The following is a 25,802-nucleotide window of genomic DNA, read 5'->3' as shown; positions in this document are numbered from 1 at the left end:
ATAAGAAGAAACACTCATTTGAAATGTGGTGCTGGTGAAGAGTTCTGTGGACACCATGGACTGCTAAAAAGACCAATATATGGGCCCTGGATAGGCTTGCCATTTCACAGCAGTGGGCGGGACTTTCCCGCCTCCTGGGAGCGTGCCCGGTCCCACCCCGCCCCACCCTCCCCCCATTCCCGGGTGGCTGCCCGACTCAGGGCTCCCAGGGCTGCTGCCTCCCTTTCCTACAGTGCTGAGCAGAAGGGCTGGAGCAGCAGCAGCAGCGGATGGAGCTAGCAGGGGGCGGGGTCTGCTGCTCTGCCCTGCTCCTATTGGCCAGCCCTCTCAAGGAGCCAGCCCTCTACTTCCTTATTTGGGCATGCTCCAACTCCAAGCAGGGAGGGCTTTGCACTCAGGCAAGCTGCAGTGCTTTTAGTTCTTCTTCTCTTTCTCTTTCCACTCCTTCTCTTCTTCTTCTTATTCCGTTTTTTTCTTCTCTTCTTCTCCTCCTCTTCCTCCTCTCCTTTTTCTTCCTTTCTTCCCTCTCCTCATCTTCTTTTTCTCTTTGTTCCTATTCTTCTTCTTTCTCCTCCTTTTCTTCTTTCTCCTTCCCCTTTTTTCTCCTCCTCCCCCTTCCTCCTCTGCTGTTGCTGTTGTTATTGTTGTTGTTGTGTGCCCAACTCCTTTCTGACTTACGGCAACCCTGCCTCTAGTCCTCTTATTTATCCCCTCTCTCTAAGCCCCCCTCCTCCTCTTCTCAGGGGTCCAGGGCTTCTTGAGGCTTTGCCCCCATTACAAAAGAAAAAAGACTTTGCAAGGGATCTGCCCCATAAATCCCCCCTAAGTTGAGACATACCTGGGGGAAAAGAGGGGGTGAGGGGTTTTGGGGGGGTTGGAGGGGGCAAGGAAAAGGAGGAAGGGGGGAATTGCTAAGAAGGCTTGGGAGTGGGAAATGTAGTTTGCAGTGGCAAAAGGGGGTGTCTGTGGTCTTTCAAATCCTATGCCTGCTTGGAAGTGGGACATGTCGTTGTAGAATTGGGCAGGGGGGGTATTTGGCCAGAAAGAGAAGTACATTTCTGCCATCTGTCTAGGAATAATGCCAAAATGTCCTCCATTTTGAGCAGCCGAAGAAACATGCATTTATATTAACATTTTTTAAAAATTATCAAATTTTTCATGTGTGCTCCATTTTTAAAAAAAACATGTCCTACATTTGAAACTGTGGCCCTACATTTGTCCTACATTTGTCCCGGTTTGGAGGGCCTGACTTATGGCAACCCTAGCCCTGGAGCAAATCTGCCTGAACAAGCCAAGTGAGTAAACTCAGACTGTCATACTTTGGTCATATCATGAGAACAAACTGATTCTCTAGAAAAGGCAATAATGCTTGGGAAGGTAGAAAGCAGGAGGAAAAGAGGAAGACTGCATTTCAGATGGATAGACCTAGTCAAGGAAGCCATGGTCATGAATCTGCAGGACCTGAGCAGGGCTGTTGATGACAGGGTGACTTGGAGGTCTCTCATTCATAGGGTCACCATCAGTCAAAGCCAACTTGGCAGTAGTAAACAACAACAATTTCTTTGTGTAGCACTGGGATTGCTCCTGGTGTACAAGGAGGAGAATAATAACCTAATATAATTAGACAATGTGATCAAATCATTGTAACGTACTCTGCTTCCTTTTGGACCTTTCCAAATGTGCAGCTTAGATGATGGCACTTCTCTGCACTTTTAGCACCTCTGAATGGAGAGACAACCAACACTGAAAGCTCATCTAGGAAAATGAAGCCCACTTTCTAAAAACAGAAGTGGGCATTAGAGGTATATCACTGTTCACTGGTCATGGCTGACTCACATGACTAGACTTTTAAGTTCTCTTATATTTTACAAAAACAGGAGAACATCTCCAAATATTAAAAGAACAAATATGAATAACACAATAAACCCCATCATCCTTCACTCTATTTTTTAAATCCCAAATAAGTAGCTTGTTCCAAAATACAGACAGGAAAAGAAGCATAGGAACTCCCAATTATCTTGTTCCTTCCTTCCTCTTAAAGGAAGGAGTTGTGTCACCTAGTCTTGATTCCCCAACCTCATCCCCATAATATGATGTTATGTTTTTCTCTCCTCTCATCTTCTAGCTGACCCCATTTTTTCCAATCATGTATAAAGGAGCAAAGGAAAGGGGACAACAGGACAAGCTCAATTTACTCTCAAGCCTCAGGGGAAGGCTGTGGAAAACTTCCTCTGAAATCTTGCCAAGAAAAATCCCATGATAGGTTCGCCAAAGGGTGGCCATAAGTCGGACATGACTTAAAGGCACTTAACAACAAGCTGGTTTATGTGGATGTGAAGTAGATGTTGTGATGTGCCAGTAGTTGAGCTTGCCCTGTTAACCACTTTCCTATGCTTCTCCATACATGCACACTTTGGCATGTAAAACTACAAATCCCAATATACCATACATAGAGCTACTGTACTTAAAGGGGTGTCAAAGTGCATTATTTCTACAGTGTAGTGCATCTGTCTCACTTCTCCAAGATGCTTTATTTACCTACTAGAAATTGTCTTTGCAATCCATTTATTATTAAATGTCTGCAAACAGGAGAACCAATTCAACTGGCATCTCACTTTCCACACAAGAAAGGCTGATTCACATGTGGCAAGAACAGCATGAGATCCACAAACTGACAGCTCATGGCACAAACAAGAGATGGGAAATGCTCCAAGCTCAGTTCACAAGCTATCCATAGATCTGTTTAGACTTGCATTTGTGGCATGAGAAATAATTTGATCAGTGGATCACTCACAGTCTTGCTTACTGTAGTGGCAGAGGAAACAGCCACATAGTTGGTAGTGTATGAATTATCCCTCAGAAAAAGGAAAATACTGACCCACTTCAAACTAGGTAAACTTTTCAGTATGCCCCAGTATTCCTGTGCACTTAAGTTGTTCCAAAGCAATCAGACAGCTGAGATACAATTTATATGCCTTTCTATGACTGGACAGAAGGCAGCTGAAATTGAAGGAGTAGTTAATGAAAAGACAAATGAAGGTACTTACTGGATGTTCCATAACTATATGTTGAAACATATAGTAGTTCTGAGAGTATAATAACTATATGCTCTGGGACCATAATAATGAACTTCTTAATATTTTTTTGTTTTAATGACAATCTTAATGAATATGCACCTTCAGCTACTTGGATGACGTGGCAAGTACCCATAGAAGTACGATTTTTATTGCTGGCAAAAATTTGCACCTGATGTGTTCTGTAACTTGTCTTGCAAGAGTCCTGTACACTGTACTACTGGTGCTTTGACAAGGCTTTTTGTTTTGTTTTATTTTATTTTAAATCTAGCCAATCACCAGTTTCCAGGATAACTTTTGAAGAAGTGTAGCAGGAGGAACAAGTTTATTTTGACACACCGGGTGAGTATTTGGAATTCTTTTGAGACCCAAGTAACAATCTGTCAGGGTTTAGACAGCAGGGTTGTTAGGTTTATACCATAATCCCTCAAAAGATATGTTATTCTATTACAGAGATTAATTAAAATACAGTTTCTATGATAGTGGCTCAGAGAATTGCTGCCCCTTCCTCAGATGATTTTGGAGCAAGAGAAGAGGGTAGCTCCAGTTACAGATTCGCGATAATACTGGCAGATACTATGAGACATATCTTGACCTCATTGGAATTTGGATGTTGTTCATAATGTGGTTGTTGTTGTGTACCTTCAAGTTGTTTCTGACTTATGATGAACCTAAGGTGAACTGATCATGGGGTTTTCTAGGCAAGCTTTTGTCTTTGCTTCCCTCTGGGACTGAGAAAGTGTGACTTGGCCAAGGTCATCCAGGGATGGCTAAACGGGGTTTGAATCCTGTTCACCAGACTTATAATCTAATGTTCAAACCACTATACCAAACTGGTTCTCGATAATGGATTTCAGTGGTATATTTATGATGATGAATGGCACAATTTTGAATAGTGCCACAATGGAATCAGCCTGTAGATTTTAATCAGGATCTGGGCTGCAAACAGAAGGCTAAATATGAACCTACCATGGGAATTGCAAAGCTTTTCAGAATGCTGCAAGGCCCAGGATTACTTGTATAAGTTCTATATGCAAAAAGAACCTGGAAGGTTTTGTTGGAGTAAATAGTTGTGCATTCTTGCACTGGCACTAGTTTGGATTAGATTATTCTGGGATACCACCCATGTGTATGATTCTGTCACAGCAATTTCTGTGGTGATGTGAGGCTTGCAAATAAATAAAAGAAACAACTGTGCATGGGGAAAAAAGAATGAATGCATTCTGGAGCGATTTCTTTTCCTTACTCTAGTAGTTTGTGAGAAAATAGAGTAAATGTTTGGACTAAGGTTGGACAACTGACGTAGAACTGGCCTTTTGCCACAAGCTTCAAATGTTGACAAGGAATATTAACACCTGTTTGCTGACAAACATGAATTTTAACTTGTTCACTCAGGAGAACTACTCACTAATAGTATTTCTGTTTAGCTGAACAAACCACTGTTAGATGATGTGGAAAAATCCCTTCTTACTGTACCTGAAAACTTGCCAGTAAGACATATTGCAAAATATATTAAAGAAAACATATTGCCTCAGTTAGGTAGTCATACAGATATGGGATTAAGCTGTCATAATCATGTTGTTATTATTATTATTATTATTATTATCATCATCATTATTAAAGCACACCCTAAAGTAGAAAAAAATGATGAAACAGTAGGACCTCAGTCATGGGTGAAGAACTTTTGTCAGGTTTATCCTCCCAGTCTTTTGGAAGAGAAATTGCTGGGGTTGCTACTAGAATTGCATGATTAGACATCCCACAGAACTCTTTTCAGATGTCTCTGGTCTGAATCTTAGTGTACCTCTCTCAAAGTGGGCCACTGTGGCTCTAAATGGGCTACCGGCAGGAGTGTTTTTTCATAGTTTCTTTCTCTGGTGGATTCAGACTGCCTCTGGTGGCCCTGGAGTGGCTTCCAGCTGCTCTGGGGACATGCATCATATTAACACCATGCCCCTGGAGCGGCTGGAAACTGCTCCTTTGGCCCATCTGTTTCAGGCCCAGGAAAGGAGGTGAAATCATTCAATGTTATTTTTAAGGAAGTGTCTGGCTATAACATCAGAGTGAAAGAGGCAGAGTGAAGAGAAAAAGAAATGTGTTTACTAATTTTAATAAATAAGAATTAAGCCTGCCTGAAGCTTAAATTATGTGTAGTTTAATTATGTGGTTGTAATATTTGCTGGTCAGTTATCACACAGAGGTTTTGCAGCTCAAATCCGGGGTGACTCCTGGTTCAGCTATGCAAATTCACATTATAACATGAATGTTTTATCACACCTGGTTGCCCTTCCATTGCCCTTCCGAATCGAGGGGGAATTGAATCCAAGGCAAGTCATGTGATGCAGATTCAAGCAAAGCAGAGTGAGTGCAAATTGTATTACCACACCGGTGGAATTCAACGATTCGAATTGGCACCCTTGAGCATGCTCAGTGGAGGCCTGAATGCATCATGACTTTGTACGTTTCTGGGGTGAAAAGGGGTGCAAGTTCTTGTTCCCTGTTTCATGTAATTGTGTGAATATTTGTCTCGTTAATATTTCTGTGTCTTCTTCATTCCCCTTTTTATTTTCCCTTTCATTTCAGCAATTTCAACACACAGACAGATAGATAGATAGATAGACAGACAGACAGACAGACAGACAGACAGAGCTGTATATTCACATTCACGCACATACACACATATAAAAAAATGAGTTGCCCTGAAAGCGAAAGGACCACTGAAAGGAAATGGGGGAAAATTCCAGCACCACATCATGGGAATTTTGCAACCCGGGGGGTTTTCAGTAGTGTACCAGAGCAGACACAAAGTTGCATTCCACACCAGACCAATTCGGAGTGAAATTGAAGTGAGCTTGAAAGCGAATTCTGTGAATTCACTTTTTCCGAATTCATCAAAATGAGGAGTCACTTTGGATTCACTGCAGAAGCGCCGTGGAAGGAGCTCCCATAGAAAGGAATCGTGTCTGATAACACATTCACATTATAACATGAATTCGCATCGTTGGACCCTCAGTCCCCCCGGATCTGAGCTGCAAAAAGTTGCAAAAACCTCAGTGTGATAAACATCAATGAAAGTCACCATACTGGATCTATAGTTTTCTTAATAAAGGTGTTTCTGAACTTTGGTAGCCTGCTGTTTTTGACAGTCCTTTGTTTTGACCTCAGAAGTGCGTGGGCTGCAGTAGCAGCAGATGCGCTGGGCAGCTCAGTGGGATACCTATGCAAACAGTCACTGTGGTGCAGGAATAGAGGGCCAGGTAACAGGGTCAGGTCAAGGCAACCCATGGACTATCTTGGCCCATGCAAACATAGCCTAAGAAGCTGATTTTGGGTCGCCAAAGGCAGTACTGACTTCTGAGAATGTGTCATCATTTAGTCCATGCTGGGGCTGAGCAGACTGGCAGAAAAAAGTGGCTCAATCCTGAGTTTTCTGAAATCGAGTGCAAACTCCACTGTCCACACGGCCCACTCCCAGAGCAAGTTGAACACCTATGGGCAGTTTACACCATGTGGCATCAAGCCACACCACTCAGTTATTTTTATAGCGATAGCAAGTACATTTCTATACTGCTTATCAATGAATTATCACTCCCTAAGCAGTTTGCAATGTGTAAGCCAATTGTTCCCAACAAGCTGGATACTCATTTTACCGACCTACAAAAGTATGAAAGGCTGAGTGGACCTTGGAGCCCTTCTCTAGGATCAAACTCACAACTTTGTGGCTACAATACCAACATTTAATGAATGCACCACCAGGGCTCCATCCCCGCCCCCACCAACTCCCTATCATGCATTGAACAAACTCACTGCTTGTCATCACTAATTACATGTCCTTGCTTCACCTGATACTCCCCTGTGGGACTGTTTTGTTTGTGTATCTTGTAATTAATCCATTTCATTATTGACAACTTGCTGTGTTTGTCAGATGTTCACATCATAGAGTTTGCAAAAGATCAGTGGTGCAGCTGGTCATGTGTGCACATGTATGCTCAAATGAACGCCCCATGTGGCGAGCAATGGCACTGGTGGCTGCGTTTCATCAGTTCCTGGGCACATTTACTGTCTTGCTTTGCTGCATTCTTGTACTGGGACTGGCCTGTTTGTATTACAGTGAGATGCTGCACACTTTCCATGTTAAGGCAGAATATCGCAGCTTCTTTTTGCTTTGGTTTTTAGCTCTAGAGTGTGGCTTCATGTAGCTTTCCACCCGGTTTCCCATTGTGTGTCATGTAACCAGCTTGACTTCAAGTCGCTTTGAAGTTGCTTTATTTGGCCAGTGCGGACAACACCTCAGCCTGCTTTCCTATACCTTCTGTCCTAAAAGTAATCTCTATTGAGCTCAACACTTCATCCGGGTAGATAGGAATTGGGAGTGCACTGTTTAATAGCATCTCCCAGTCCATTGTCCCTTTCAAGCACACAGATTTCTGTTTATAACAAACCTTCTGTATGTGCAAGGATTTCTCCATTCAGTTTGATGTCATGAATAGACACATGTGTATATTGCCTTCCCACTGCTGATTTTGAGATGAGTAAGAAATGGTTTTACAATGAAGGAAAATACAACTCATCTCCTAGAAATGAAGATGCATGTTAATTGTGTGTGGAACACAAACCATTTATTTATATACTTATTTATTACAGAACTCTGAAATGTGGTTGCTATTTGCGTTGGTGTCTGTAACAGAAGTGATCACGTCTTTGGGTGAAATCCACAGACAAATTGTTGTGAATCCAGAACAGTTTTTAAATACGGTAAGTTACTGCCAGCTCTAATTGTAGTATTTTCAGAAATGTGTTTTGACATATTTTACACCTTGAACTTATGTCTACAATTTTACAGCTTCAGAACACTTGGTTTTTCATGTTCTGGTACAACCTCAGAGCAAAGGGAAATGCAAATGCCCTCTGAACAAATTTTAACAAGAAAACCCTGTGACTTGAATAACCTCAAGGTCACCATAAGTTGAATGACCTGAAGGGACACAGCAACAAACAAAATTGTAGACATAAGTTCAAAAATATAGTCCATGTAGAATTTCTAAAATAGGGACATATGCAACAGCCCTGACTTTTCTTGATAATACAGTGCACCCGCGTCATATGCAGGTGCATTATACGCTGCAGTGCTGGAAGAAGCGGCACCGCATGCCAGAAGAGACAATGGTGTGAGCGCCTGTGGCGCATGCATGCCGGTGCCACTCCATGCCGCTGTGAGCACGAGCCCCTTTACTTGTAATGGGGATCGAGCATATGTGCTTTTTCTTTTATGTGGGGGGGAGCCCGGAACGGATCCCCTGCATAAAAGTAGGGTGCACTGTACATACAGAAATGAAGACTTGGGATGCTGCCACACCGCAGAATTAATGCAGTTTGGCACTGCTTTAATTGTCATGGTTCCATCGTATGGAATCCAGGGAGTTGTAGTTTGTTGTGGCACTAAAGCTCCCTGACAGAGAAAGCTAAATGGCTACAAATCCCAGAATTCCATAGCATTGAGCCATAGAAGTTAAAGTGGTGTCAAACTGCATACATTTTGCAGGGTAGATACAGCCCTTATTTCAGGACTGACCTTATCATAAAGCAGGGTGAAGCAATGTAGTCAGATTGTATAGAAAGTATTGGCTCTGGTGGGAGGACAGGGGGAGATCATGTGTGCTCTCTTTCAAACATCAAAATATATGGAGTGGGGATAGGTACACGTAACAGACCCTCTCCTGAGATGGGCAACATTTACTCCAGCATTTGCTTCTGTGGATAAGCCACAGTCTAGAAATCAGGTGGTGGTTTTTGTTGTTGCATGCCTTCAAGTCATTTCTGAATTATGGCGGCCCTAAGGTGAACTTATAATGAGGTTTTCTTGGCAAGTTTCTTTGGAGAGGGTTTGCCATTGCCCTCCTCTGAACAAACTTGCCATTGCCCTCTCCGAAGAAACTTGCCAAGAAAACCTCATTATGAGAGAGTGTGACTTGTCCAAGGTCACCCAGTGAATTTACATGGCTGAGCCAGAAGTGAGGAAACCCTGGTCTCCAGAGTTGTAGTCCAATGCTCAAACAACTACACCATGCTGGCTCATGGTAATGGTAATGGGATTGTCAAATCTAAAACAAAAAGTATCTTCCTTCATCCATCTTCCTCTCCAGAAGTGAAGGAGAAATTCTGCCATGCAGACTGGCAGGGATCTGTCATGCAGTCTCTGGTGTCCTCTTGCATGATAGAGATCCAGTGAAACTAGCAAGGAATTTGGATGACAGTGGCAGCAGTGGTAGGAAAAGTGGTAGAGCTTGAAATTGGGGGGCAGGTGGTGTAGCCCCTGCAAGGCTTAGGGGTACCTATGGAGCAAAACAGCTCCTCAGATTGCCCACCCCAGTTTTGCTCCTTCCCTCTATGTATTTTTTGAGAAAAGCAACTTGCATAGAAGCCATTGAGGATGAATAGGAATCAAGAAAGTAGCAATTTACAACCAGATCATCCTTTCCCTTGAAGTAAGGGATCCTTTTTGAGCAACTCTTCTCTGAAAGGAACTTATTTTAGAAACGTTTATGCTGCCCCATCTTTGTTTCCTGTTCTCTCCAGAATCGAGAGTGTATCCTTGTGGAAAGGAAATTAATTCACTTTTAGTTATTTCTTTCTTGTAACTGTTAAATCAAAACCTTTCTGAAAGGATGTTTGTCTCTTCCTTGTGCAGAGTGGAATCATTTCCCGCTGGGATTATCCAAGTGAAGTTTATGAGGCCTTGACAGAGGATGGATATTTGTTAACCATGAACAGAATTCCTTATGGCAAAGAAGACAAATGTGGTAGGACTTCACTGTCAAAGAAACGTAAGCACGCAATGTATAAACCATTTCCCCCAATCTCTTAGCATTAAACTTAGCAGTTACCTCAGCAGAGGTTTATGTGACTGATGGGGAGGTATAGGGTTGTTTCAAGTTGTTGTTTCCCCCCTATAACCAAAACGTACATCTGCTGTCTTGATTCTTTTCAAATGACTTCCTCACAATTGGAGAAATTCTTCCTTGATCATTCTTTTTCTTTTCAGTCTCTTTGTTCTAGGCAAGGGAAGACATTTTTATTTCAGCAAGCTTTTTCAAATCATGCAGGCTTGGTTTATTCGGGGATGGGGGTTGGTTTAGATTATTTTTTAACATTGTATATTTTAATTTTTGTATGTTTTACTGTTTTAATTGGATTATTTCAATTGTTTTTAAAGTGTTACTTTAGTGTGTGTGTGTGTGTGTGTGTGTGTGTGTGTGTAGTGAGCTGCCTTGGGGCCCAACTTGGGAGAAAGATGGGATAAAAATAAATAAATAAATAAATAAATAAATAATAGGCCCAGTGAATCCTGATGCATTAATTTTTACAACTATGTCATGTTGCCCATTGATACAGCTGAGTCAGGCCTTACTGTAAGCTTCCCAGATGAAACAGGCCTAGGGCTTTCTCTGTCTGCCAACAAGAGTTTCTGATAAACAGTTGAGCTCATCATGTCTTGTGTGTCTCCCCTTAGCAATTCAAGATAAGCTGCTAAGTGCTGATCTTGGCAAACAAACTTTATCCTGGGTTTAAATAGTTATCTGGCTGGTTTTAATGTGGATCTCTCTCTCTCTCTCTCACACACACACACACACACACACTTCTCAACATGTATGTGCATTTTCAATCAACATGCTTGACATATTTAAATAAAATCTCAAAATCCTTATTAGAAGCTTTAGTTGTGTTTAGTTTATTGCAGTAAAAAGAACAAGGCATACACTCCAACATTTTACACGTGAAATCCAGGACAAACATGGCCTAGTATCAAAGTGTGACCAAGTTCAAAGGTTATCAGTAAAGAAGAACACAGAAGCATGGGGAGGCTGCAGCAGCTTGCTTTTGCCTTCATCTTCATCTTTTGCCTATTCCTTCCTGCCTTTTCTCCTCACTGAGTTAGAATATAAACTACTTTTGCACTTTGAGTTCAATTTGCAGCAACTAAAATAAACTGAGGACAAAGGGGGAAAGGAGGAGGAGGAGGAGAGAAATTGAGTTATTTTAAAAGTAGCTATAAAAGTGGAATGCCAGATGATTAATTAGGACTGCCCCTGAGAAATCAGGACAAGGAGAGAGTATGACAGGGTCGTGGCACCTGTAAAAATTAACAAGTTTTATTTGACATACAGTAGTCTTTTGTGGAGATGCATGAAGTCAAAATAACATGAAATAAAATGCAGATAAATTCTAAGGGCACATGATGCAACTTTCTGAAGCAAAAGAAGTCTTGGTCTAGCGTTGGGGAGAATGGATGATAATCCTGTGGAAGCTGTCAAGTGTCATAATGCTAGAAAAATACAGATAAAATTGTCTGCCTTATGCACTCCATGGGCCCAGTGGCATAGATTTCTGAACATGGAATTACTACTACTGTTATTATTACACCACCAAAGTACATGGTATTATACAAAAACAAACAGCCTAATAAAAGAGATGGCCTTGCCAAAGGTATGTAGTCTTTATTTAAAGCAATATACAGAAGGGAAGGATTAAGGAATGTTCATCCCAAACACATGAAAATTTATCCAGTCTGTAGATACATGGATGATAAATTGTGTTTTGCAATGGTGCGATAGGACTGTGGTATTTTATTTTATTTTATTTTATTTTATTTATATGTCAACTTTTTCCTAGAGTGGGGCTCAAGACAGCTTCCAGAAACAATAAATGAAAAATATTAACAATAAATCTTTAAAATAATTAAAATAACCTCATAGAACACATTAAAACCATTTTTAAAATAACCAAACCAAACACACTGATGAGAATTATATATCCCTGGATTCCAAGCCCTACAACAAATATAGTCTGGAATTCTGCTTGATATTGGAAAAGTTTCCAGGTTCAGTTTAGTAAACAAAATGGCTGGAAGTCTGGGAGGGAAGTAACCTCTGTGATGAAATTTAATGCTTGTCCGCTCTGATAGCCTTTCGGCTGAAGAGTGGGGTATAAATATTATTATTATTATTATTATTATTATTATTATTATTATTATTATTATTATCTCTTGTAGGTTCAAGGCCAGCTGTGTTGCTGATTCCTGGATTAATTATGGAAAGCAGTCCCTGGGTCTCCAATCTACCTAATAATAGTCTGGCCTTCATATTGGCAGATGCTGGTTATGATGTTTGGTTGGGAAATGTTAGAGGAACCACTTGGTCTAGAAGACATCAGAATTTGTCCATCTCACAGCAGGAATTCTGGAATTTCAGGTTGCCATTGCTGGGGGTGGGGATTTACTTTAGGCCAAGGGCTTTACTCCTTTTTGGCTAATCTTCCAAAAGCCACACACCCATGATGGGCGGCGGGGGGGGGGGGGGCAAAGCAAATGTGGGTAGGAGTCATCACAGACTGTCAAACAAGCACAGCTGTGACAGTTGGAGAAACTTTGTCCTCAAAAGAAGTTAGAGTGTGAGAATACTGATGTTGATCTCATTATCCCTCATCTGAGGAAAGTACTCTTCCTCCTTTATCCTCCCTTCTTCCCTTTCTTACTCCATATAGGCTCTGAAGATACACTGAAGACCTGCTGGCCAGGCAGCCTTCTAGTGGCCATGACCACAGTGTTCCCTGTGGCTAGGAAGGTGATCAGTCAGATGAGAGGTGGCTGCAACAGGAGTAGGAGAAATGGCGGAGAGTCTCTGACACCTAGATTTGGGGGGATATGGGAAAGATCACCAGGACCTGGCTTGGCTGAGATGGAAGGGCTTTTCTCCTCTGCTCCTACTGTCAGGTCCCTTTCTAGAACACTGAGTCCTGGTAAAATTTACTGGCTTCCCACTACCCTTGAGAGCCCAGACTACATCCTTCAGTATTGTCCACATTGTTGTAATGCAAGCGACAGAAGAACCCCCCCTTCCATTTCTAACTCACTCATTCACATCCAGCTGCCAAGCAATCATCCTTTCCATCGTTTAAAATTATAGCATAAAACAGTGGAAAGGAACCTTCAGCTCATTCATCTAATTTGGAGGAACCTGTGTGTTCTGTTCTTCCCAAGATCTCCACATCGCCATTTGAGGAGATGCCATGTGGGCAGGATCACTTGCTATTCCAGCTCCTATTTTCATTCCCAGGAACTGTTCATGCTATAAAGCAATAAGGAGCTTGATCCCTAGATTTTAGCTGTAGCCAACATCCATGCTCCATGAAATAGAATCTGGGGCTTGAGAGAGAACACAGTTTTTTAAACTCAGAGATCCTTTAAGATCATTGATGTGAACATAGCATTTTTGGCATGAACGACACACATAGGGCTATATAGACCACCCCAAAGGAGTGGTCTGCAGCCGCCCCTTTCCTGGCCAGATTGGGGCCACGGCAACCTCACACCATGGTCCCCATCCAGCCTCTGGAGAGTGCAAAAGGAGCTGCAAAAAGTAGCTCCTTTTTGCGCCCTCCAAAGGGTATCATAGCTGTGGCAGCGCAGCTGTATGGAGCCCCTTCAGCGCTGCATCATCTGGAGCAGTGTATGGAATGATGCATGGCATCATGACAACCTGAGGGCAGAGTCAGGGCCTCCAGCATCAGGATGCTACACCCGGACACTGCCCTCAGGCTAGCACAAAGTGCCGGTCTGTATAGGTCCTTATTGAAAAAGTGGTTGTTGCTTTAAGCAACAGTATAACAGGATGTCCACATTTTACTCCTGCTTTTCAGCTTTCATGAAATGGGCCTCTATGATCTACCAGCTATGATAAACGTCATACAGCAGACAACTGGGCAAAAGCAAATCTATTATGTCGGCCACTCTCAAGGAGCTACCTTGGGTATGTTTATCATTTTATGCTTTTCACCGAGTATCATTGGCAGCGGCTTCCATATCAGTAGGGTAGCCAATCCATTAGTCTGGAGGTTAAGTGATCCATACCAGGTACAGAACTTATTTGGGGATAGCGTGCAGCAATTTGAACTTTTAAAGTTTGTACTAAAGCCTGGAACAGATTTACTATCCCATTAACAAGGAAGCCACCAGATGCTATTGATAGAAATCAACAAATGGCTACAGATTTGTTGTTATGTTTCAAATTTGTATGAGATGGTTAGTTATAATACCCCCCTGGGAGGGGATTACAGACAAATAGGCACAGAGCGATATATGGCAATACCTTTTTAGTTTGATTACTTTTTTAAAAAGGGAACAACTAATATTTTTTCTATATCTTGACAGAATTGGCAGAATTTGCAATGATAATTATATCTACTGAGGGCAACATTTTCAGACGAATCCTCTTTTTCCCCCCAGAGAGTTTTGTACAAGAGCAGCATTCATTTTTGTGTTTTTAAAATACTTATGTCAATCTCTGTGTGTTTTCCTGGCAATTATATGAAAATTACACAGGGGGTGACCTTCCAAAATATCAGAAGTAAACGTTCACTGTTGAGGATAGAAGGGAAGTGTTTGAAATATCTATGTCTGTTAGAAATTTTCTTTTCTATGTTATCATTTGATCTTGAAAGCTAAGCAGGGTCAACTCTGGTTAGTATTTGGTTGGGAGACCTCCAACAAACATCAAATGTTGTAGGCTATATTTCTGAGGAGGGAACTCTGAATATTCAGTGTTTAAGAAAACTTATGAAATTCATGGGGGTCATCGTAAGTTGACAAATGACTTGAAGATGCACTTGTATGTACACACACAAACCCCCCACCATCACTTTTTTGGGCAATTGATATGAACATGGCATATGTCATAAAGGTGTCTTAAGTAAGAGGCCTGCAAAATTTCAGAAGGATTAATGTAGAACTAGAGAAGTATGATAAATGAAATTTACAGGCTTTTTTGTTTTGTTTTCTGTTCTGATCAGTTGATGATAAGATATTACAGATTTCCCTTACTCACACATTGAATCAGAGAGTTGGAAGAGACTGCAAGGGATATCCAGTCCAACCCCCCTGCCATGCAGGAAATCTCATTCAAATCATCCCCGACAGATGGCCGTCCAGCATCTGCTTAATGACCTCTAAAGAAGGAGACTCCACTACACTCCAAGGAAGGAGTGTGTTCCACTGTCAAACAGCCCTTACTGTCAGGAAGTTCCTTTAATGTTGAGGTGGAATCTCTTTTCCTGGAGCTTGCATTCATTGATCTATGTCCTATTCTTTGGAGCAGCAGAAAACAAGCTTGCTTCCTCCTCAACATGACATCCCTTCAAATATTTAAACAAATATTTAAACATATCACCTCTTAACCTTCTCTTCCCCAGACTAAACATACCCAGCTCCCTAAGTCTCCTTATAGGACATAGTTTTCAGAACTTTCACCATTTCAGTCTCTCTCCTTTGGACATGCTCCAGCTTTTCAATATCATTCTTGAATTGTGGTGCCCAGAGCTGGGTGCAATATTCCAGGTGAGGTCTGACCAATGTAGAATAGAGCGGCACGATTACTTCCCTTAATCTAGACACTATACTTCTATTGATGCAGCCCAGAATCTCATTGGTCCTTTTAGCTGCGACATCACTCTGTTGATTCATCTTATTACTGGCAACATTGATGTATCATGCTGAATAAAGATTTTTACATTATGCAAACTTAGGTGTATATCTGCACTAACTCTATGTGTCCAGTTGCTAAAACAGCAAATAAACAGTTGGCCTGGCTATAAAGAATCAAATAAACCAAAGTTCTATACATTTGCCTTTCTGAATGGTGCATTATTTCTTCTTTTGTTTTTCTCATGCTTATTGTAAATGAACTATAAATGAATTCACATTGTTTTTGCAGGTTTTCTAGCCTTTTCTCTGCGACCTGAGGTGGCAGCAAAAATCAAAATTTTCTTTGTTTTTGCTCCTGCATATACACTTCATAACAGCAAAGGTCCAGTAATCCGGCTGTTATTCTTTCCAGATACAATTTTAAAGGTACACCTTTCATTGTTATTATTTTAAGGATTAATTCAGTTTAATTCATTTTCCCCCTAAAAAAATAATAATGTGCCTTTGTCAGTAGCCCAAGATACATTTCTGAGCTGATACAAGTGTATAATTGGCAAATATGATAACAAGGGCCCGGTACAGACGGGCCCCGAAGGACGCCCTCATCACGTGCAAGGGGCACTCTGCCCACACTCCTCTCGCACGTGACGAGGGCGTCCTCGCTGTGCGGCGTCAAATAGATGGCGCGTGTAGTGATGACGTCACTGCTGCACAGCCTCCAGATGGAGCTGCCCAGCAGCGATGTGCTTGCACCGCTGCCATCTGTTTGCGGTGGCGCAAAAAGGAGCCGATTTTTAGCGGTACTTTTTTTTGCGTAGCTGCGCCGTGCGATTTGGTTGCTGCGGTGTGGCTATGCAGCAAAGAGAGGCAGCTCCCGGTCACCCCTTCCTGGCACTCTGTACCATGTCATAGATAACTGTGATCTTATATTTCTTGCTATTGTTTTCTTTCTATTTTTTCTCTAAGATTGTAAGAAGCAAACAAGACATACAGTAACACTTTCCAAAATAGGATGCATGAAAACAATGAAGCAAGCGTGCCCACACCCCTCCGTGCTATGTGTCACTCTACACACGAATAGCATGGTGCATAGAAAGGAGCGGGCTGGGCACACTCCCTCCCTGCCATGTGCCACTCTACACATGAGTAGAATGGTGCATGGTAGGGATGGAGCATGCCCAGCCCCCACCTCCCTGCCTCATGCCACTCTATGCATGTGTAGAGCATTGTGTGACAGGGAGGTGGGCAGTGCCCTGCCCCCATAAGCCTCACCTGGAAGCCCTAATCCCCACACTGGGTGACACCCTGGCAATGACACCACTGTGATGCAGATAGAGATACTGCATACCTCTGTCTGCCACAACCAATGTACAAGAAGGCATGCTTAAACACACCTAACTCTGTTTTATATTTGGCCATATTTTTTCTTAGAGGCTTTTAAATCTGTTATTGTAGGTTTTGTTTTCTCCCCAGATAAAGTTGTATTCTTCAGATTAGTTAAAACAGCTACAGCTTTCATCTGTATCCACCTCCCCCTGGGGGTTAGGGAGTTGCTGGTGGCAAGGGATTTAAAATTACACAGCTCCAACCATTATTTAAAAAGTATAACTAAATATGAAAGAAGGAAGTATGATTGCCATCACAAAATATAATATTGCCCTGGAGATTTTGAAGAAAGGAAAACATTTGCAGGAGTTTTTGAAATCAGTTTAAAACTTGTGTGCCACTGCCAACCCTGTGTGCCATTTCTTGAGATGTTCGATCTGGCCACAGATGTACCACTGTGGCCAGATATAATATCTCAAGAAATGGCACACATGCCTTAGTTTTATTCTGTTTGGACTACTATAATGTGCTCTACTTAGTGCTACCTTTGTAGATTGTTAGGAAACTCCAGCTGGTCCAAAGAGCTGCAACCAGACTGTTAACTGGGGCAGGTTATAGAGACCATAACATACTCTTATTAAAACAGCTCCACTGGCTGCCAGTTTGTTTTTGAGCACAATTCAAAGTGCTAGTTATGACCTATATAGCCCTATGTGGCTCAGGTCCAGGCTATCTGGCAGGAGCCCTGGTGGCGCAGTGGTTAAATGCCTATACTGCAGCCACTCAAAACCATAAGGTTGCGAGTTCAAGACCAGCAAAAGGGCTCAAGCTCGACTCAGGCTTGCATCCTTCCAAGGTCGCTTAAATGGGTATCCAGAGTGTTGGGGGCAAATTAGCTTAAACCGCTTAGACACTGCTTAGGCAGTATGAAGTGGTATATAAATGAAGCTTGGTGGGGGTTTTTTGTGTCTTTATTAGCTAACCTGGGCAATAAGATAATCAGGAAAGGCCCTTATCTCAGTCTCACAACCATTGTAAGCACAGTTGGTGGGGACAAATGGGAAGGCCTACTCAGTGGCTGCCCCTAATTTTTGGAACTCCCTTCCTGGGAAAGCCAGAATGGACTCTTATACTTGTCCCGCTATCAGTGTATTGAGACAAGCTTTTAAAACAGAAAGGATGCTCTGTTGTTTTAAACTGTATTGTTTTCATAGCTTTTTAAAATTGCATTTTATTATTTTAACTTGATACTGTGTTTTAATATGGTGAATAATTAATTCTATTTCAGTGTTACTTTTTGTTTTTAATTGTATTGTTCTTTTAAATGGTAAGACAATTTGAGTCCCAATTTTTGGGAAAAATTGCGGTGATGATGATGATATGGTGGAGGGGAAGAGAATTTGGGGGCTGACTGTGAATTACATATTTGATGTTCTTTACAGAATTTCCAAATATTTTTCTTTCCTGTTAAAGACTGGATATAAATTTTCATTTATTTCATTTTTGTATGTGAGAACAATCAAATCCGTTTTCTCCCTAATCCATAAGAAGTTATGGGAGTACTGTATTTGTGCATTTTCCAACAATTTTTCACATTTCAAGACTTTCTGGTGACAAATTTCATTTTTTAAAAGGGGGAAATAGTTTTCATTTTTTCTGGGTTTTGTTTTGCCCTCTATTATTGCTCCATGAAATCTTGAAAAGGAGAAGTACTGGTGTTTTCATTCTCATGCATGAATGAAATGACTCATAACAATTGAAGATTTTTTTCTCTCTCCAGTAGATGTCTGGTCTCTTTCTCTGAAGGCATGAGAATATTTGTGAAGTTACTTTACACTCCTATTATAGATGAAGGCATTCTTTTGAAACTGAATAATTTTTTTTCACTGTAGACATGTTTTGGCTTCCTATTTGGGGAGTATATAGGCATGATAAACCATAGAATCATAGAATAACAGGGCCATACAGTTGGAAGAGACCGCATGGGCCAGCCAGTCCAATCCCCCTGCCATTTAAGATTTGAGAGTATAATTTGAGGTCAAAGATAAAAATGTTATTTGTTTAATCTCACTATACCTCTGAATTTTTACAGATTATATTTGGCACAAAAGAATTCTCCTTATTAAATACAAGTATGAGAAAACAGATTGCTAAGATTTGCAGCTATCAACCAATACAAAAACTCTGTGCCCAAGCACTTTTCCTTATAAGTGGCTTTGATGAAAACAGCTTAAATGTGGTATGTATAGTTTTTTTTTTAAAAAAAACATTCAGAGTGCAGTTCTATAACTACTTATTAGGGCCTAAGTTTATTGAATAATTATTTTTTTCCTTGTAGGCTCAGACAAAAGCAAATTGCTGAAGCCTCTTCTAGCCTTTGTTATCTTTCCCAATAATAAATTTTGCCATCTCAACCATGCTCTGATGTCACTTGGTCACATATGTCCCAGTGTTTTATCAGTGAAATGGGTATGACACAGCTTCAACATGATGCTGATGATAGTATCATGATTGCAGCCTCTTCAATCCACCTTGCAGACCTTGCAGATGCCTGAAAAGTAACTTTGGAGGGTTTAGCTCTCTAAGCATGTTAAGGGACTTGGGTGCAGCATGTAGCTGAGCCCTACTTAAACAGCAGAAAATTACCAACATAAATTTATGCCATTGCATGAGTAGATGTCTAGCACCTAAAGGATGCCACTGTTAGCGTCTCATTTTCTGTTTTACTGAAGATGGAGCATTAGGAACCAGAGCTCTTAACATGGCATACATATTTTGAAGTTTCCATTGTAATTAATGTGACTTCAGCTTTGGAGGTACTAATAACAATATTTTACAATTTTGAGATGTATAATGTAATGAAGCGTATCTGAGTAATGCACTGGAAATATCTACCACTATATGTGAATTTGTATTAAAATTACAAAAGCTTATGCAAACTGAGCAGGATGATGAAGACCTTTACAAGATGCCTTGACTCTTAATCTTTCCCTTGCTGCCCCCCTCAACATTTGATGACAATCATGACCTTTGTGTTGTTAGCAAGCATCTTTTGAACTCTCTTGTGCTCTCCCACTCTCTCTGGCTGCATCTATACTACAGAAATAATCCAGTTTGACACAACTTTAACTACCATGACTCAATTCTATGGAATTCTGGAAGCTGTAGTTTTGTGAGACATTTAGCCTTCTCTGCTAGGGAGCTCTCATACAACAACAAACATCAGTTCCCATAACTCCATAGCATTGAGCCATGGCAGTTAAAGTGGTGTCATATTGGATTTTTTCCTGCAGTATGGATTCTGGACCTTTCAGCTCACATACTTTCGCTACCAGTGAAAGATGGGATCAGAACAAACCTGGCCCTATCATTAAGAAAAACAAAGAACCCTCCTCAGGTGAAGGATGCTGGGAAAGCACAATGTTTGTGAGAAGAGTGGCAGCAGTCTCATCTGATTATTTTATTTAATTTCCTGGAAGCCATATTCCATTTAATCATTGTGAAAAGAAACCCCATAGCTTGCAATTTAAGCCAGTGTTGCCTACTATTTCATACTAGGCCAGTGATGGGAGTGTGGGTTATTCTGTTTGCTGAAGACTTTTCAGACTTAGTAACAGTACATGAAGAACTTTTTTTGAGTCTGTGTTTCCTCACGGAATTAAGAATATGCATAAAGTATGGTTCCCAACTGATCTATGATCTATTGGTTGCTGGTCCATCAACTGTGGTATGCTTGTACAATCTTTAAAAAACACACAACCCACAACAGCTGTGACTGTGAAGGCAAAGCCTAACCATATGCTTTAACAGTTTTGATAATAATATCTGAAAACCTTTTTATTTTAAGCACTTTGGAGAATTTATTGTTTGGAATATAACTCCCAGAATCTCCAGCAAAGCAAGGCATTGACCATGCTTGGAGAGTGATTCTGGAAGCTGCAGTCCAAAAAGGTAACTTTTCAGAGTTCTTTATTTCTGGAATATTAATTTTTTTCTGCATTTCCCACCTTTCAGAGTCGAGTTGACGTGTACACTGCTCATTTTCCAGATTTCACATCTGTAAAGAATATTTTACACTTTGGTCAGGTAATGTCTTTGATGTGACTAAACTCTCTAACGAAATCCATTGATGATCTGATTAATGTTCAAGGAAAATTCTGAATTCGGCTCTTTTTGTTATCCTCTGTAATACAAGCAGTGTTGTTGTTTTTTGTTCAGTCATCTTCCATGTTCATTAAAGTAGGACTGTATGATTTTTTTTAAACCCTCCTGATAGAATTTACTGCGCTCTCTGACTGTCCTTCCACTATCGGAATAGATTATCTATTTATTAGTCATTTACAGGACTTCAAGTAAAAAGGTTCACATGACCAATATGTTAATGAGAAGGGAGTCAGTATAGGTCCCCATAGATAATCCCTACATCTAGTATGTGTGTGTTATGTGCTTTCAAGTTGTTTCCATTTTATGGTGACCCTAAATGAACCTATCACAAGGTTTTCTTGGCAGATTTCTTCAGAGTAGGTTTGAGAGCTACTAGAAGTGTTGATTGTGTAATCCTGAAGGCTTGAACTGTCATGCAATTTCATGAATTCCCTCAAGTCTGAATGTCTAAATGTTTTCAACACAAATCACACTTGAGAATTATTGGATAAATAGAAATAATGTTTTGCCGCTAGCATCAGTTTTCCTTGTTCGCTCAGAAAATCTCTCTTTTCACATAACAGAAACTAGGGCCCAGGACAGGCGGTCCTGAAGTGGTATGCTGCTGATGCCGATTCTAGCGTTAGGGATGATGCACCAACCGCACAGTCCCTAACCCTAGCACAGCACAGCAGTGGCCTAATGACGGCGTCCCGTCCACATGGACGCCGCCATCTTGACATAAGCGATGCAAAGCAAATAGACATTGCTGTGTGTTACTTATGTCACAAGTGCACCATTGACGCACTTGTGATGTCTGCCCAGCAACCCAAAAAGAACCCGGTTTTTCTGGGTGCTTTTTGGGGTGGAGGGACACTGGGCAGTTTGGCTACTGCGGTGTCCCTCTGGAGGGAAACAGGCTGTCACCAGCCCGTCCTTTTGGGGCGGTCTGTCCTAGGCCTAAATGTGTCTTTTAGAACGGCACTTCTCAGACTATCTGATGTAGAGGAATCAGCATTCCCTGCCCCAAGTTACAGGGATCAGTGCCATATTTGTGCCAGCTGGCTACAACCATTTCTTTCTTTTCTGAAAATCTGTTGTGAACTTGCAGTTGATAGCTCACGGACTGACAAATGTTTTAGAACTGGTTAGAACCCACAGGTAAAATCTCCTTGCATTCAGTTTCAGATTTCAGGGAAAGTTTTCTTATTTCAATTGATGCCCAACTTGAAAATTATACCTACTAAGTATCTAAAAAAAATAGCCTGATTGCTGCTTTCAGAGATACATATCTAGAGGGGAAATTATAACATTTTCCACTATTTTATTTTATTTTTCAGTCAGCAAAAACAGGGAAATTTCGATACTTCGACTACGGCTGTAAGAATAAAGAAAAATACAACCAGGCAAGGAAGTGATGTTTTTGCTGTATTTGTGTCAGAAATTCATGATCTTAACCCTTGTATTTTAACATTACAATACATTACAGTATAAGGCCTTTTCAAATAATGCTACAGTTGTTAAAGACAAATAGTAGGCAAAACAGTATCACAGTGTAGAATGTTCTTCAGGACTCAGCCAGCCTGTCATGGACACTTCTAAAATATTCCATGCCATTCCAGCCTTCTGATTTTCTACACTCCTGAAACTCAGTACAGTTCCCAATGGGCTGTTGTATGAATTTGGTGTTGCTATTATGAGCCGCTTAGAGTTTTGTTAACTAAAGATTTTTAAAGTACAGTCAGCTCTCCATATCCACGGATTCTTTATCCATGATTTCAACCATCCACCACGTGAAAATATTGCAAAAATATATAAATTCCAAAAAACAAACCTTGATTCCCCCATTTTATATCATTTTACTTTGTCATTGTATTTAATGGGATTTGAGTATTCACAGATTTTGATATACATGTGGGGTCCTGGAACCAAACTCCAGAAGATACCAAAGGGTTCCCAAGTGACTACATTTTGGATATGTAGTCATGTGCTCTCAGCACCCGAGTTCTTTATTATATAGATAAGGGATGAAAGAATTAAAAAGAGGGAAATATAGGTAATCAATTATCAGAACTCTCTCTTTAAAAAAAAAGAAGTCTAGATTTTTGGAAATGGTATGATTTTTGTTTGCAGTGTTGTTTGTAGTGTCAAATAATATGAACATAGGAAAAGATCAGAAAATATTTCACAGGCCTAAATAACACCCATTTTTAATAGTGGTATAATCTCTTTCTCACTAATTGAGGAACTGAGTCATATTTTTTCACATGTTCACTTTCTGCCTGAAAGTCGTAAAACGGTATTGGTGCTGGCTTTGTTTAAAAGAAGCCGGCTCATTCTCAGTGCAGTTAAAACATAAACCAAAGAAGAAAACAGGGACTAGCCCTGGGACAAAGACAACAGGGGCAAAAAGGTGTACTTATATGAAATATTCGGCATAATGTATTTTGAGTCAAATAACTATTGTTTAGGCAACATCAGACAGATATAATAATCATGTTTTATAGCTATCCTGAAAAGAACTAATTGGGAATATATATACATATACATATATAGGTGTGGGACTGACGGGCGCGATAGGGCACCTTTGTCATGTGAGAGGGGTGATGCTTCCAGATGCCCCCTGCCCCTCACATGTGACGAGGGTGTCAAAATGGCGGCGCCCTGTACAGATGGGCACCGCCATTTTGACGCAACAGACGCTTAGCGTCTGCACGTCGCGGTGCCATAATGACATTGCGACGTGCAGACGCTAAGCATCTGTCATGTCAAAATGGCGGTGCCCATCTGTACAAAATGGTGCATTGCGGTGTCATTACGGGGCTGCAAAAAGAACCTGCTTTTTTCGGGTACTTTTTGCTGTGCGAGGAATCCATGCGGTTTGTCCGCTGCAGCTTCCTCGTGCAGCAAAACAAGGCGCAGGCAGACTGCCCTTTTTGGGCGGTCTGTACCCTGCCAATGTGACCTTCTGAAGTCCCCCTGCATGCTTGTGAATTTCTTCATGGCAGGGGGTTGGACTGGATGGCCCTTGTGGCTCCACTTCTTCAGGATCTGCAACATGCTTCTTGAAGACCATGAGACAGGTCTCAGGGTTGGCTATCATGAGATTTTGGAGACTGGACACTGAGCTGCCCCAGTGCCCAGCTGTTACCTGGGGGTTCAGTTTGCTCAGCCAACTCATCTGCTCCATCTAGAAGGGGGAACAGAGAGGCCACATGCAGATCAAAAGTCACAGATCCCTTTGGCACAGGTCTGGCAGCTGCCATGGCTGTCACTGGGCAAGGAAGCTGAGCAAATCAGGAGGGGCGTCTGGTCCGTAGTGCAGCAGTCACCATGGTAATCTGCTCCTGCAAAGGCCACCTTTTCCTTTCACCACCACTACTACTATTGCCTAGTCAACATAAGGGAGCATAGGGAAGATGCATGTCCAGCAAAGATGCATACACAGCCTCTTCTGCTACGTTGGGGAACAGGAGGCAAACAGCAGATGTAATCCATGAAAACTTGTGACAGATTCTGCTTTTACTTGGTACATGAATAGGAGAGAGATAGCAGTTGGTAAGGATCATGGCATTGGCTCAAAGGGACAGAGGCCCCAAATAAATAATGTCTGTGTGTATTGTTCATAACCTGCCTGGCCTATGCACAAACCTTCTTACCAAACTTTCCCCCATTCCCTCTGTGATGCTAGTACACATTAGGTATTTAAGTTTCAGGGACGTAGCCAAGGGGGGGTTCTTGGGGTCCAGACCCCCCCTTCCGTTAGATACAATGAATGGTGTGTGCTGCTGCGCCGCCTCACCCAAGCCCCATTATAATGGTGGCACTTAGTCTGGACCCTCCCTTCCCAAAATCCTGGCTACGTCCCTGTAAGCTTCCTATTGCAATTTTTATTTTTCATAGTATAATATATATATATTCGACATCCCTCATAACCTGTTCGTCTCAGGGTTGTTCTTTTCAACCAAAGTTTGCAGTGCTTGAAAAATGTTTTGTACAATTATATAACATCTCATTATGTTTCCTTCCAGACCACTCCACCATTTTATAACATAGAAGCTATGACTGTGCCTACTGCTGTGTGGATAGGAGCAAATGACTGGGTGTCTCGTCCAAAGGACAATGCGGAATTAGTTCCTCGAATTACTAACCTTATTCACTTCAAGAGATTTCCTGACTGGAACCACTGGGATTTCCTCTGGGGGCTGGATGCACCTCAGCGCCTTTATGCAGAAGTGATTGATATGATGAGAAGAAACCCAGTAAGCCCATAGGGTGCTGCACTGGGATGTTTAGAGGCAAGAGACTGTTGGTGTTTTATCTGAATGGTTTTCAAAGTTGTTATCAGCAAGGAACATTTTCCAGTCTTTTGTATTGGCTAAAACTACCCTAACCATTTAACTCCCCCCACCATGTTACATAAGAGTCTATGCGGCATACTAGGACACAATAAATCTCTTTCTAGACCTTTTGGCCGTCATTACAAAATGTAGTATGCAACCCTAAAACACATTTCTGCCCATATTTATCTTCCCCTGAAACATGTAGTGCTTGACAAACTAACTTTTTTCATGATTAGCCCAAGGAATGAGGCCCTACCACTACCTCTAGCAGTGTCCCAATCTCACCTCCAGTGATTGTGTCTTAAATGTGGACATTTGAGGAAGAGCCTCTTCATATGAGTGCAGATGGCTTCTTCTTCAGTTGTCCATAGTGAATTAGTAGACATTGTGGATGATAGCAGTGCAATGGCTCCATTCTTTGTTTTAGGACTTCCTGTCTTT

At 41.4% G+C, this 25,802-nt stretch overlaps 1 protein-coding gene across 3 annotated transcripts; it reads left to right on the top strand.

The window, feature by feature from the left end:
* The first annotated feature begins 1,046 nt into the window (after window positions 1–1,046).
* LOC149318722 (lipase member M-like) lies at window positions 1,047–25,484 on the top strand. 3 transcript variants are annotated; one of them, XM_089510344.1, is made up of 12 exons: window positions 1,047–1,295; window positions 1,717–1,802; window positions 3,346–3,416; window positions 7,719–7,829; window positions 9,763–9,898; window positions 12,124–12,322; window positions 13,770–13,879; window positions 15,839–15,975; window positions 18,968–19,114; window positions 20,890–20,961; window positions 22,359–22,424; window positions 25,050–25,484. In XM_089510344.1, the coding sequence occupies exons 4-12, from the start codon at window positions 7,728–7,730 to the stop codon at window positions 25,290–25,292; spliced, it is 1,212 nt and encodes a 403-aa protein (XP_089366470.1). In that variant the 5' UTR covers window positions 1,047–1,295; window positions 1,717–1,802; window positions 3,346–3,416; window positions 7,719–7,727; the 3' UTR covers window positions 25,293–25,484. The 3 variants fall into 3 exon arrangements, with proteins under 3 accessions (XP_089366470.1, XP_089366471.1, XP_089366469.1); XM_089510345.1 differs by having other exon boundaries at window positions 1,686–1,802; XM_089510343.1 differs by lacking the exon at window positions 1,717–1,802.
* The last annotated feature ends 318 nt before the right edge of the window (window positions 25,485–25,802 follow it).

Source organism: Sceloporus occidentalis, unplaced genomic scaffold (assembly GCF_023333645.1).
Source record: "Sceloporus occidentalis isolate IW3139 unplaced genomic scaffold, rSceOcc1.0.p SCAF_2, whole genome shotgun sequence".
NCBI lineage: Eukaryota > Metazoa > Chordata > Lepidosauria > Squamata > Phrynosomatidae > Sceloporus > Sceloporus occidentalis.
The sequence above is the reverse complement of the archived record's forward strand: the minus strand, read 5'-3'. Positions and strand labels throughout refer to the sequence as shown.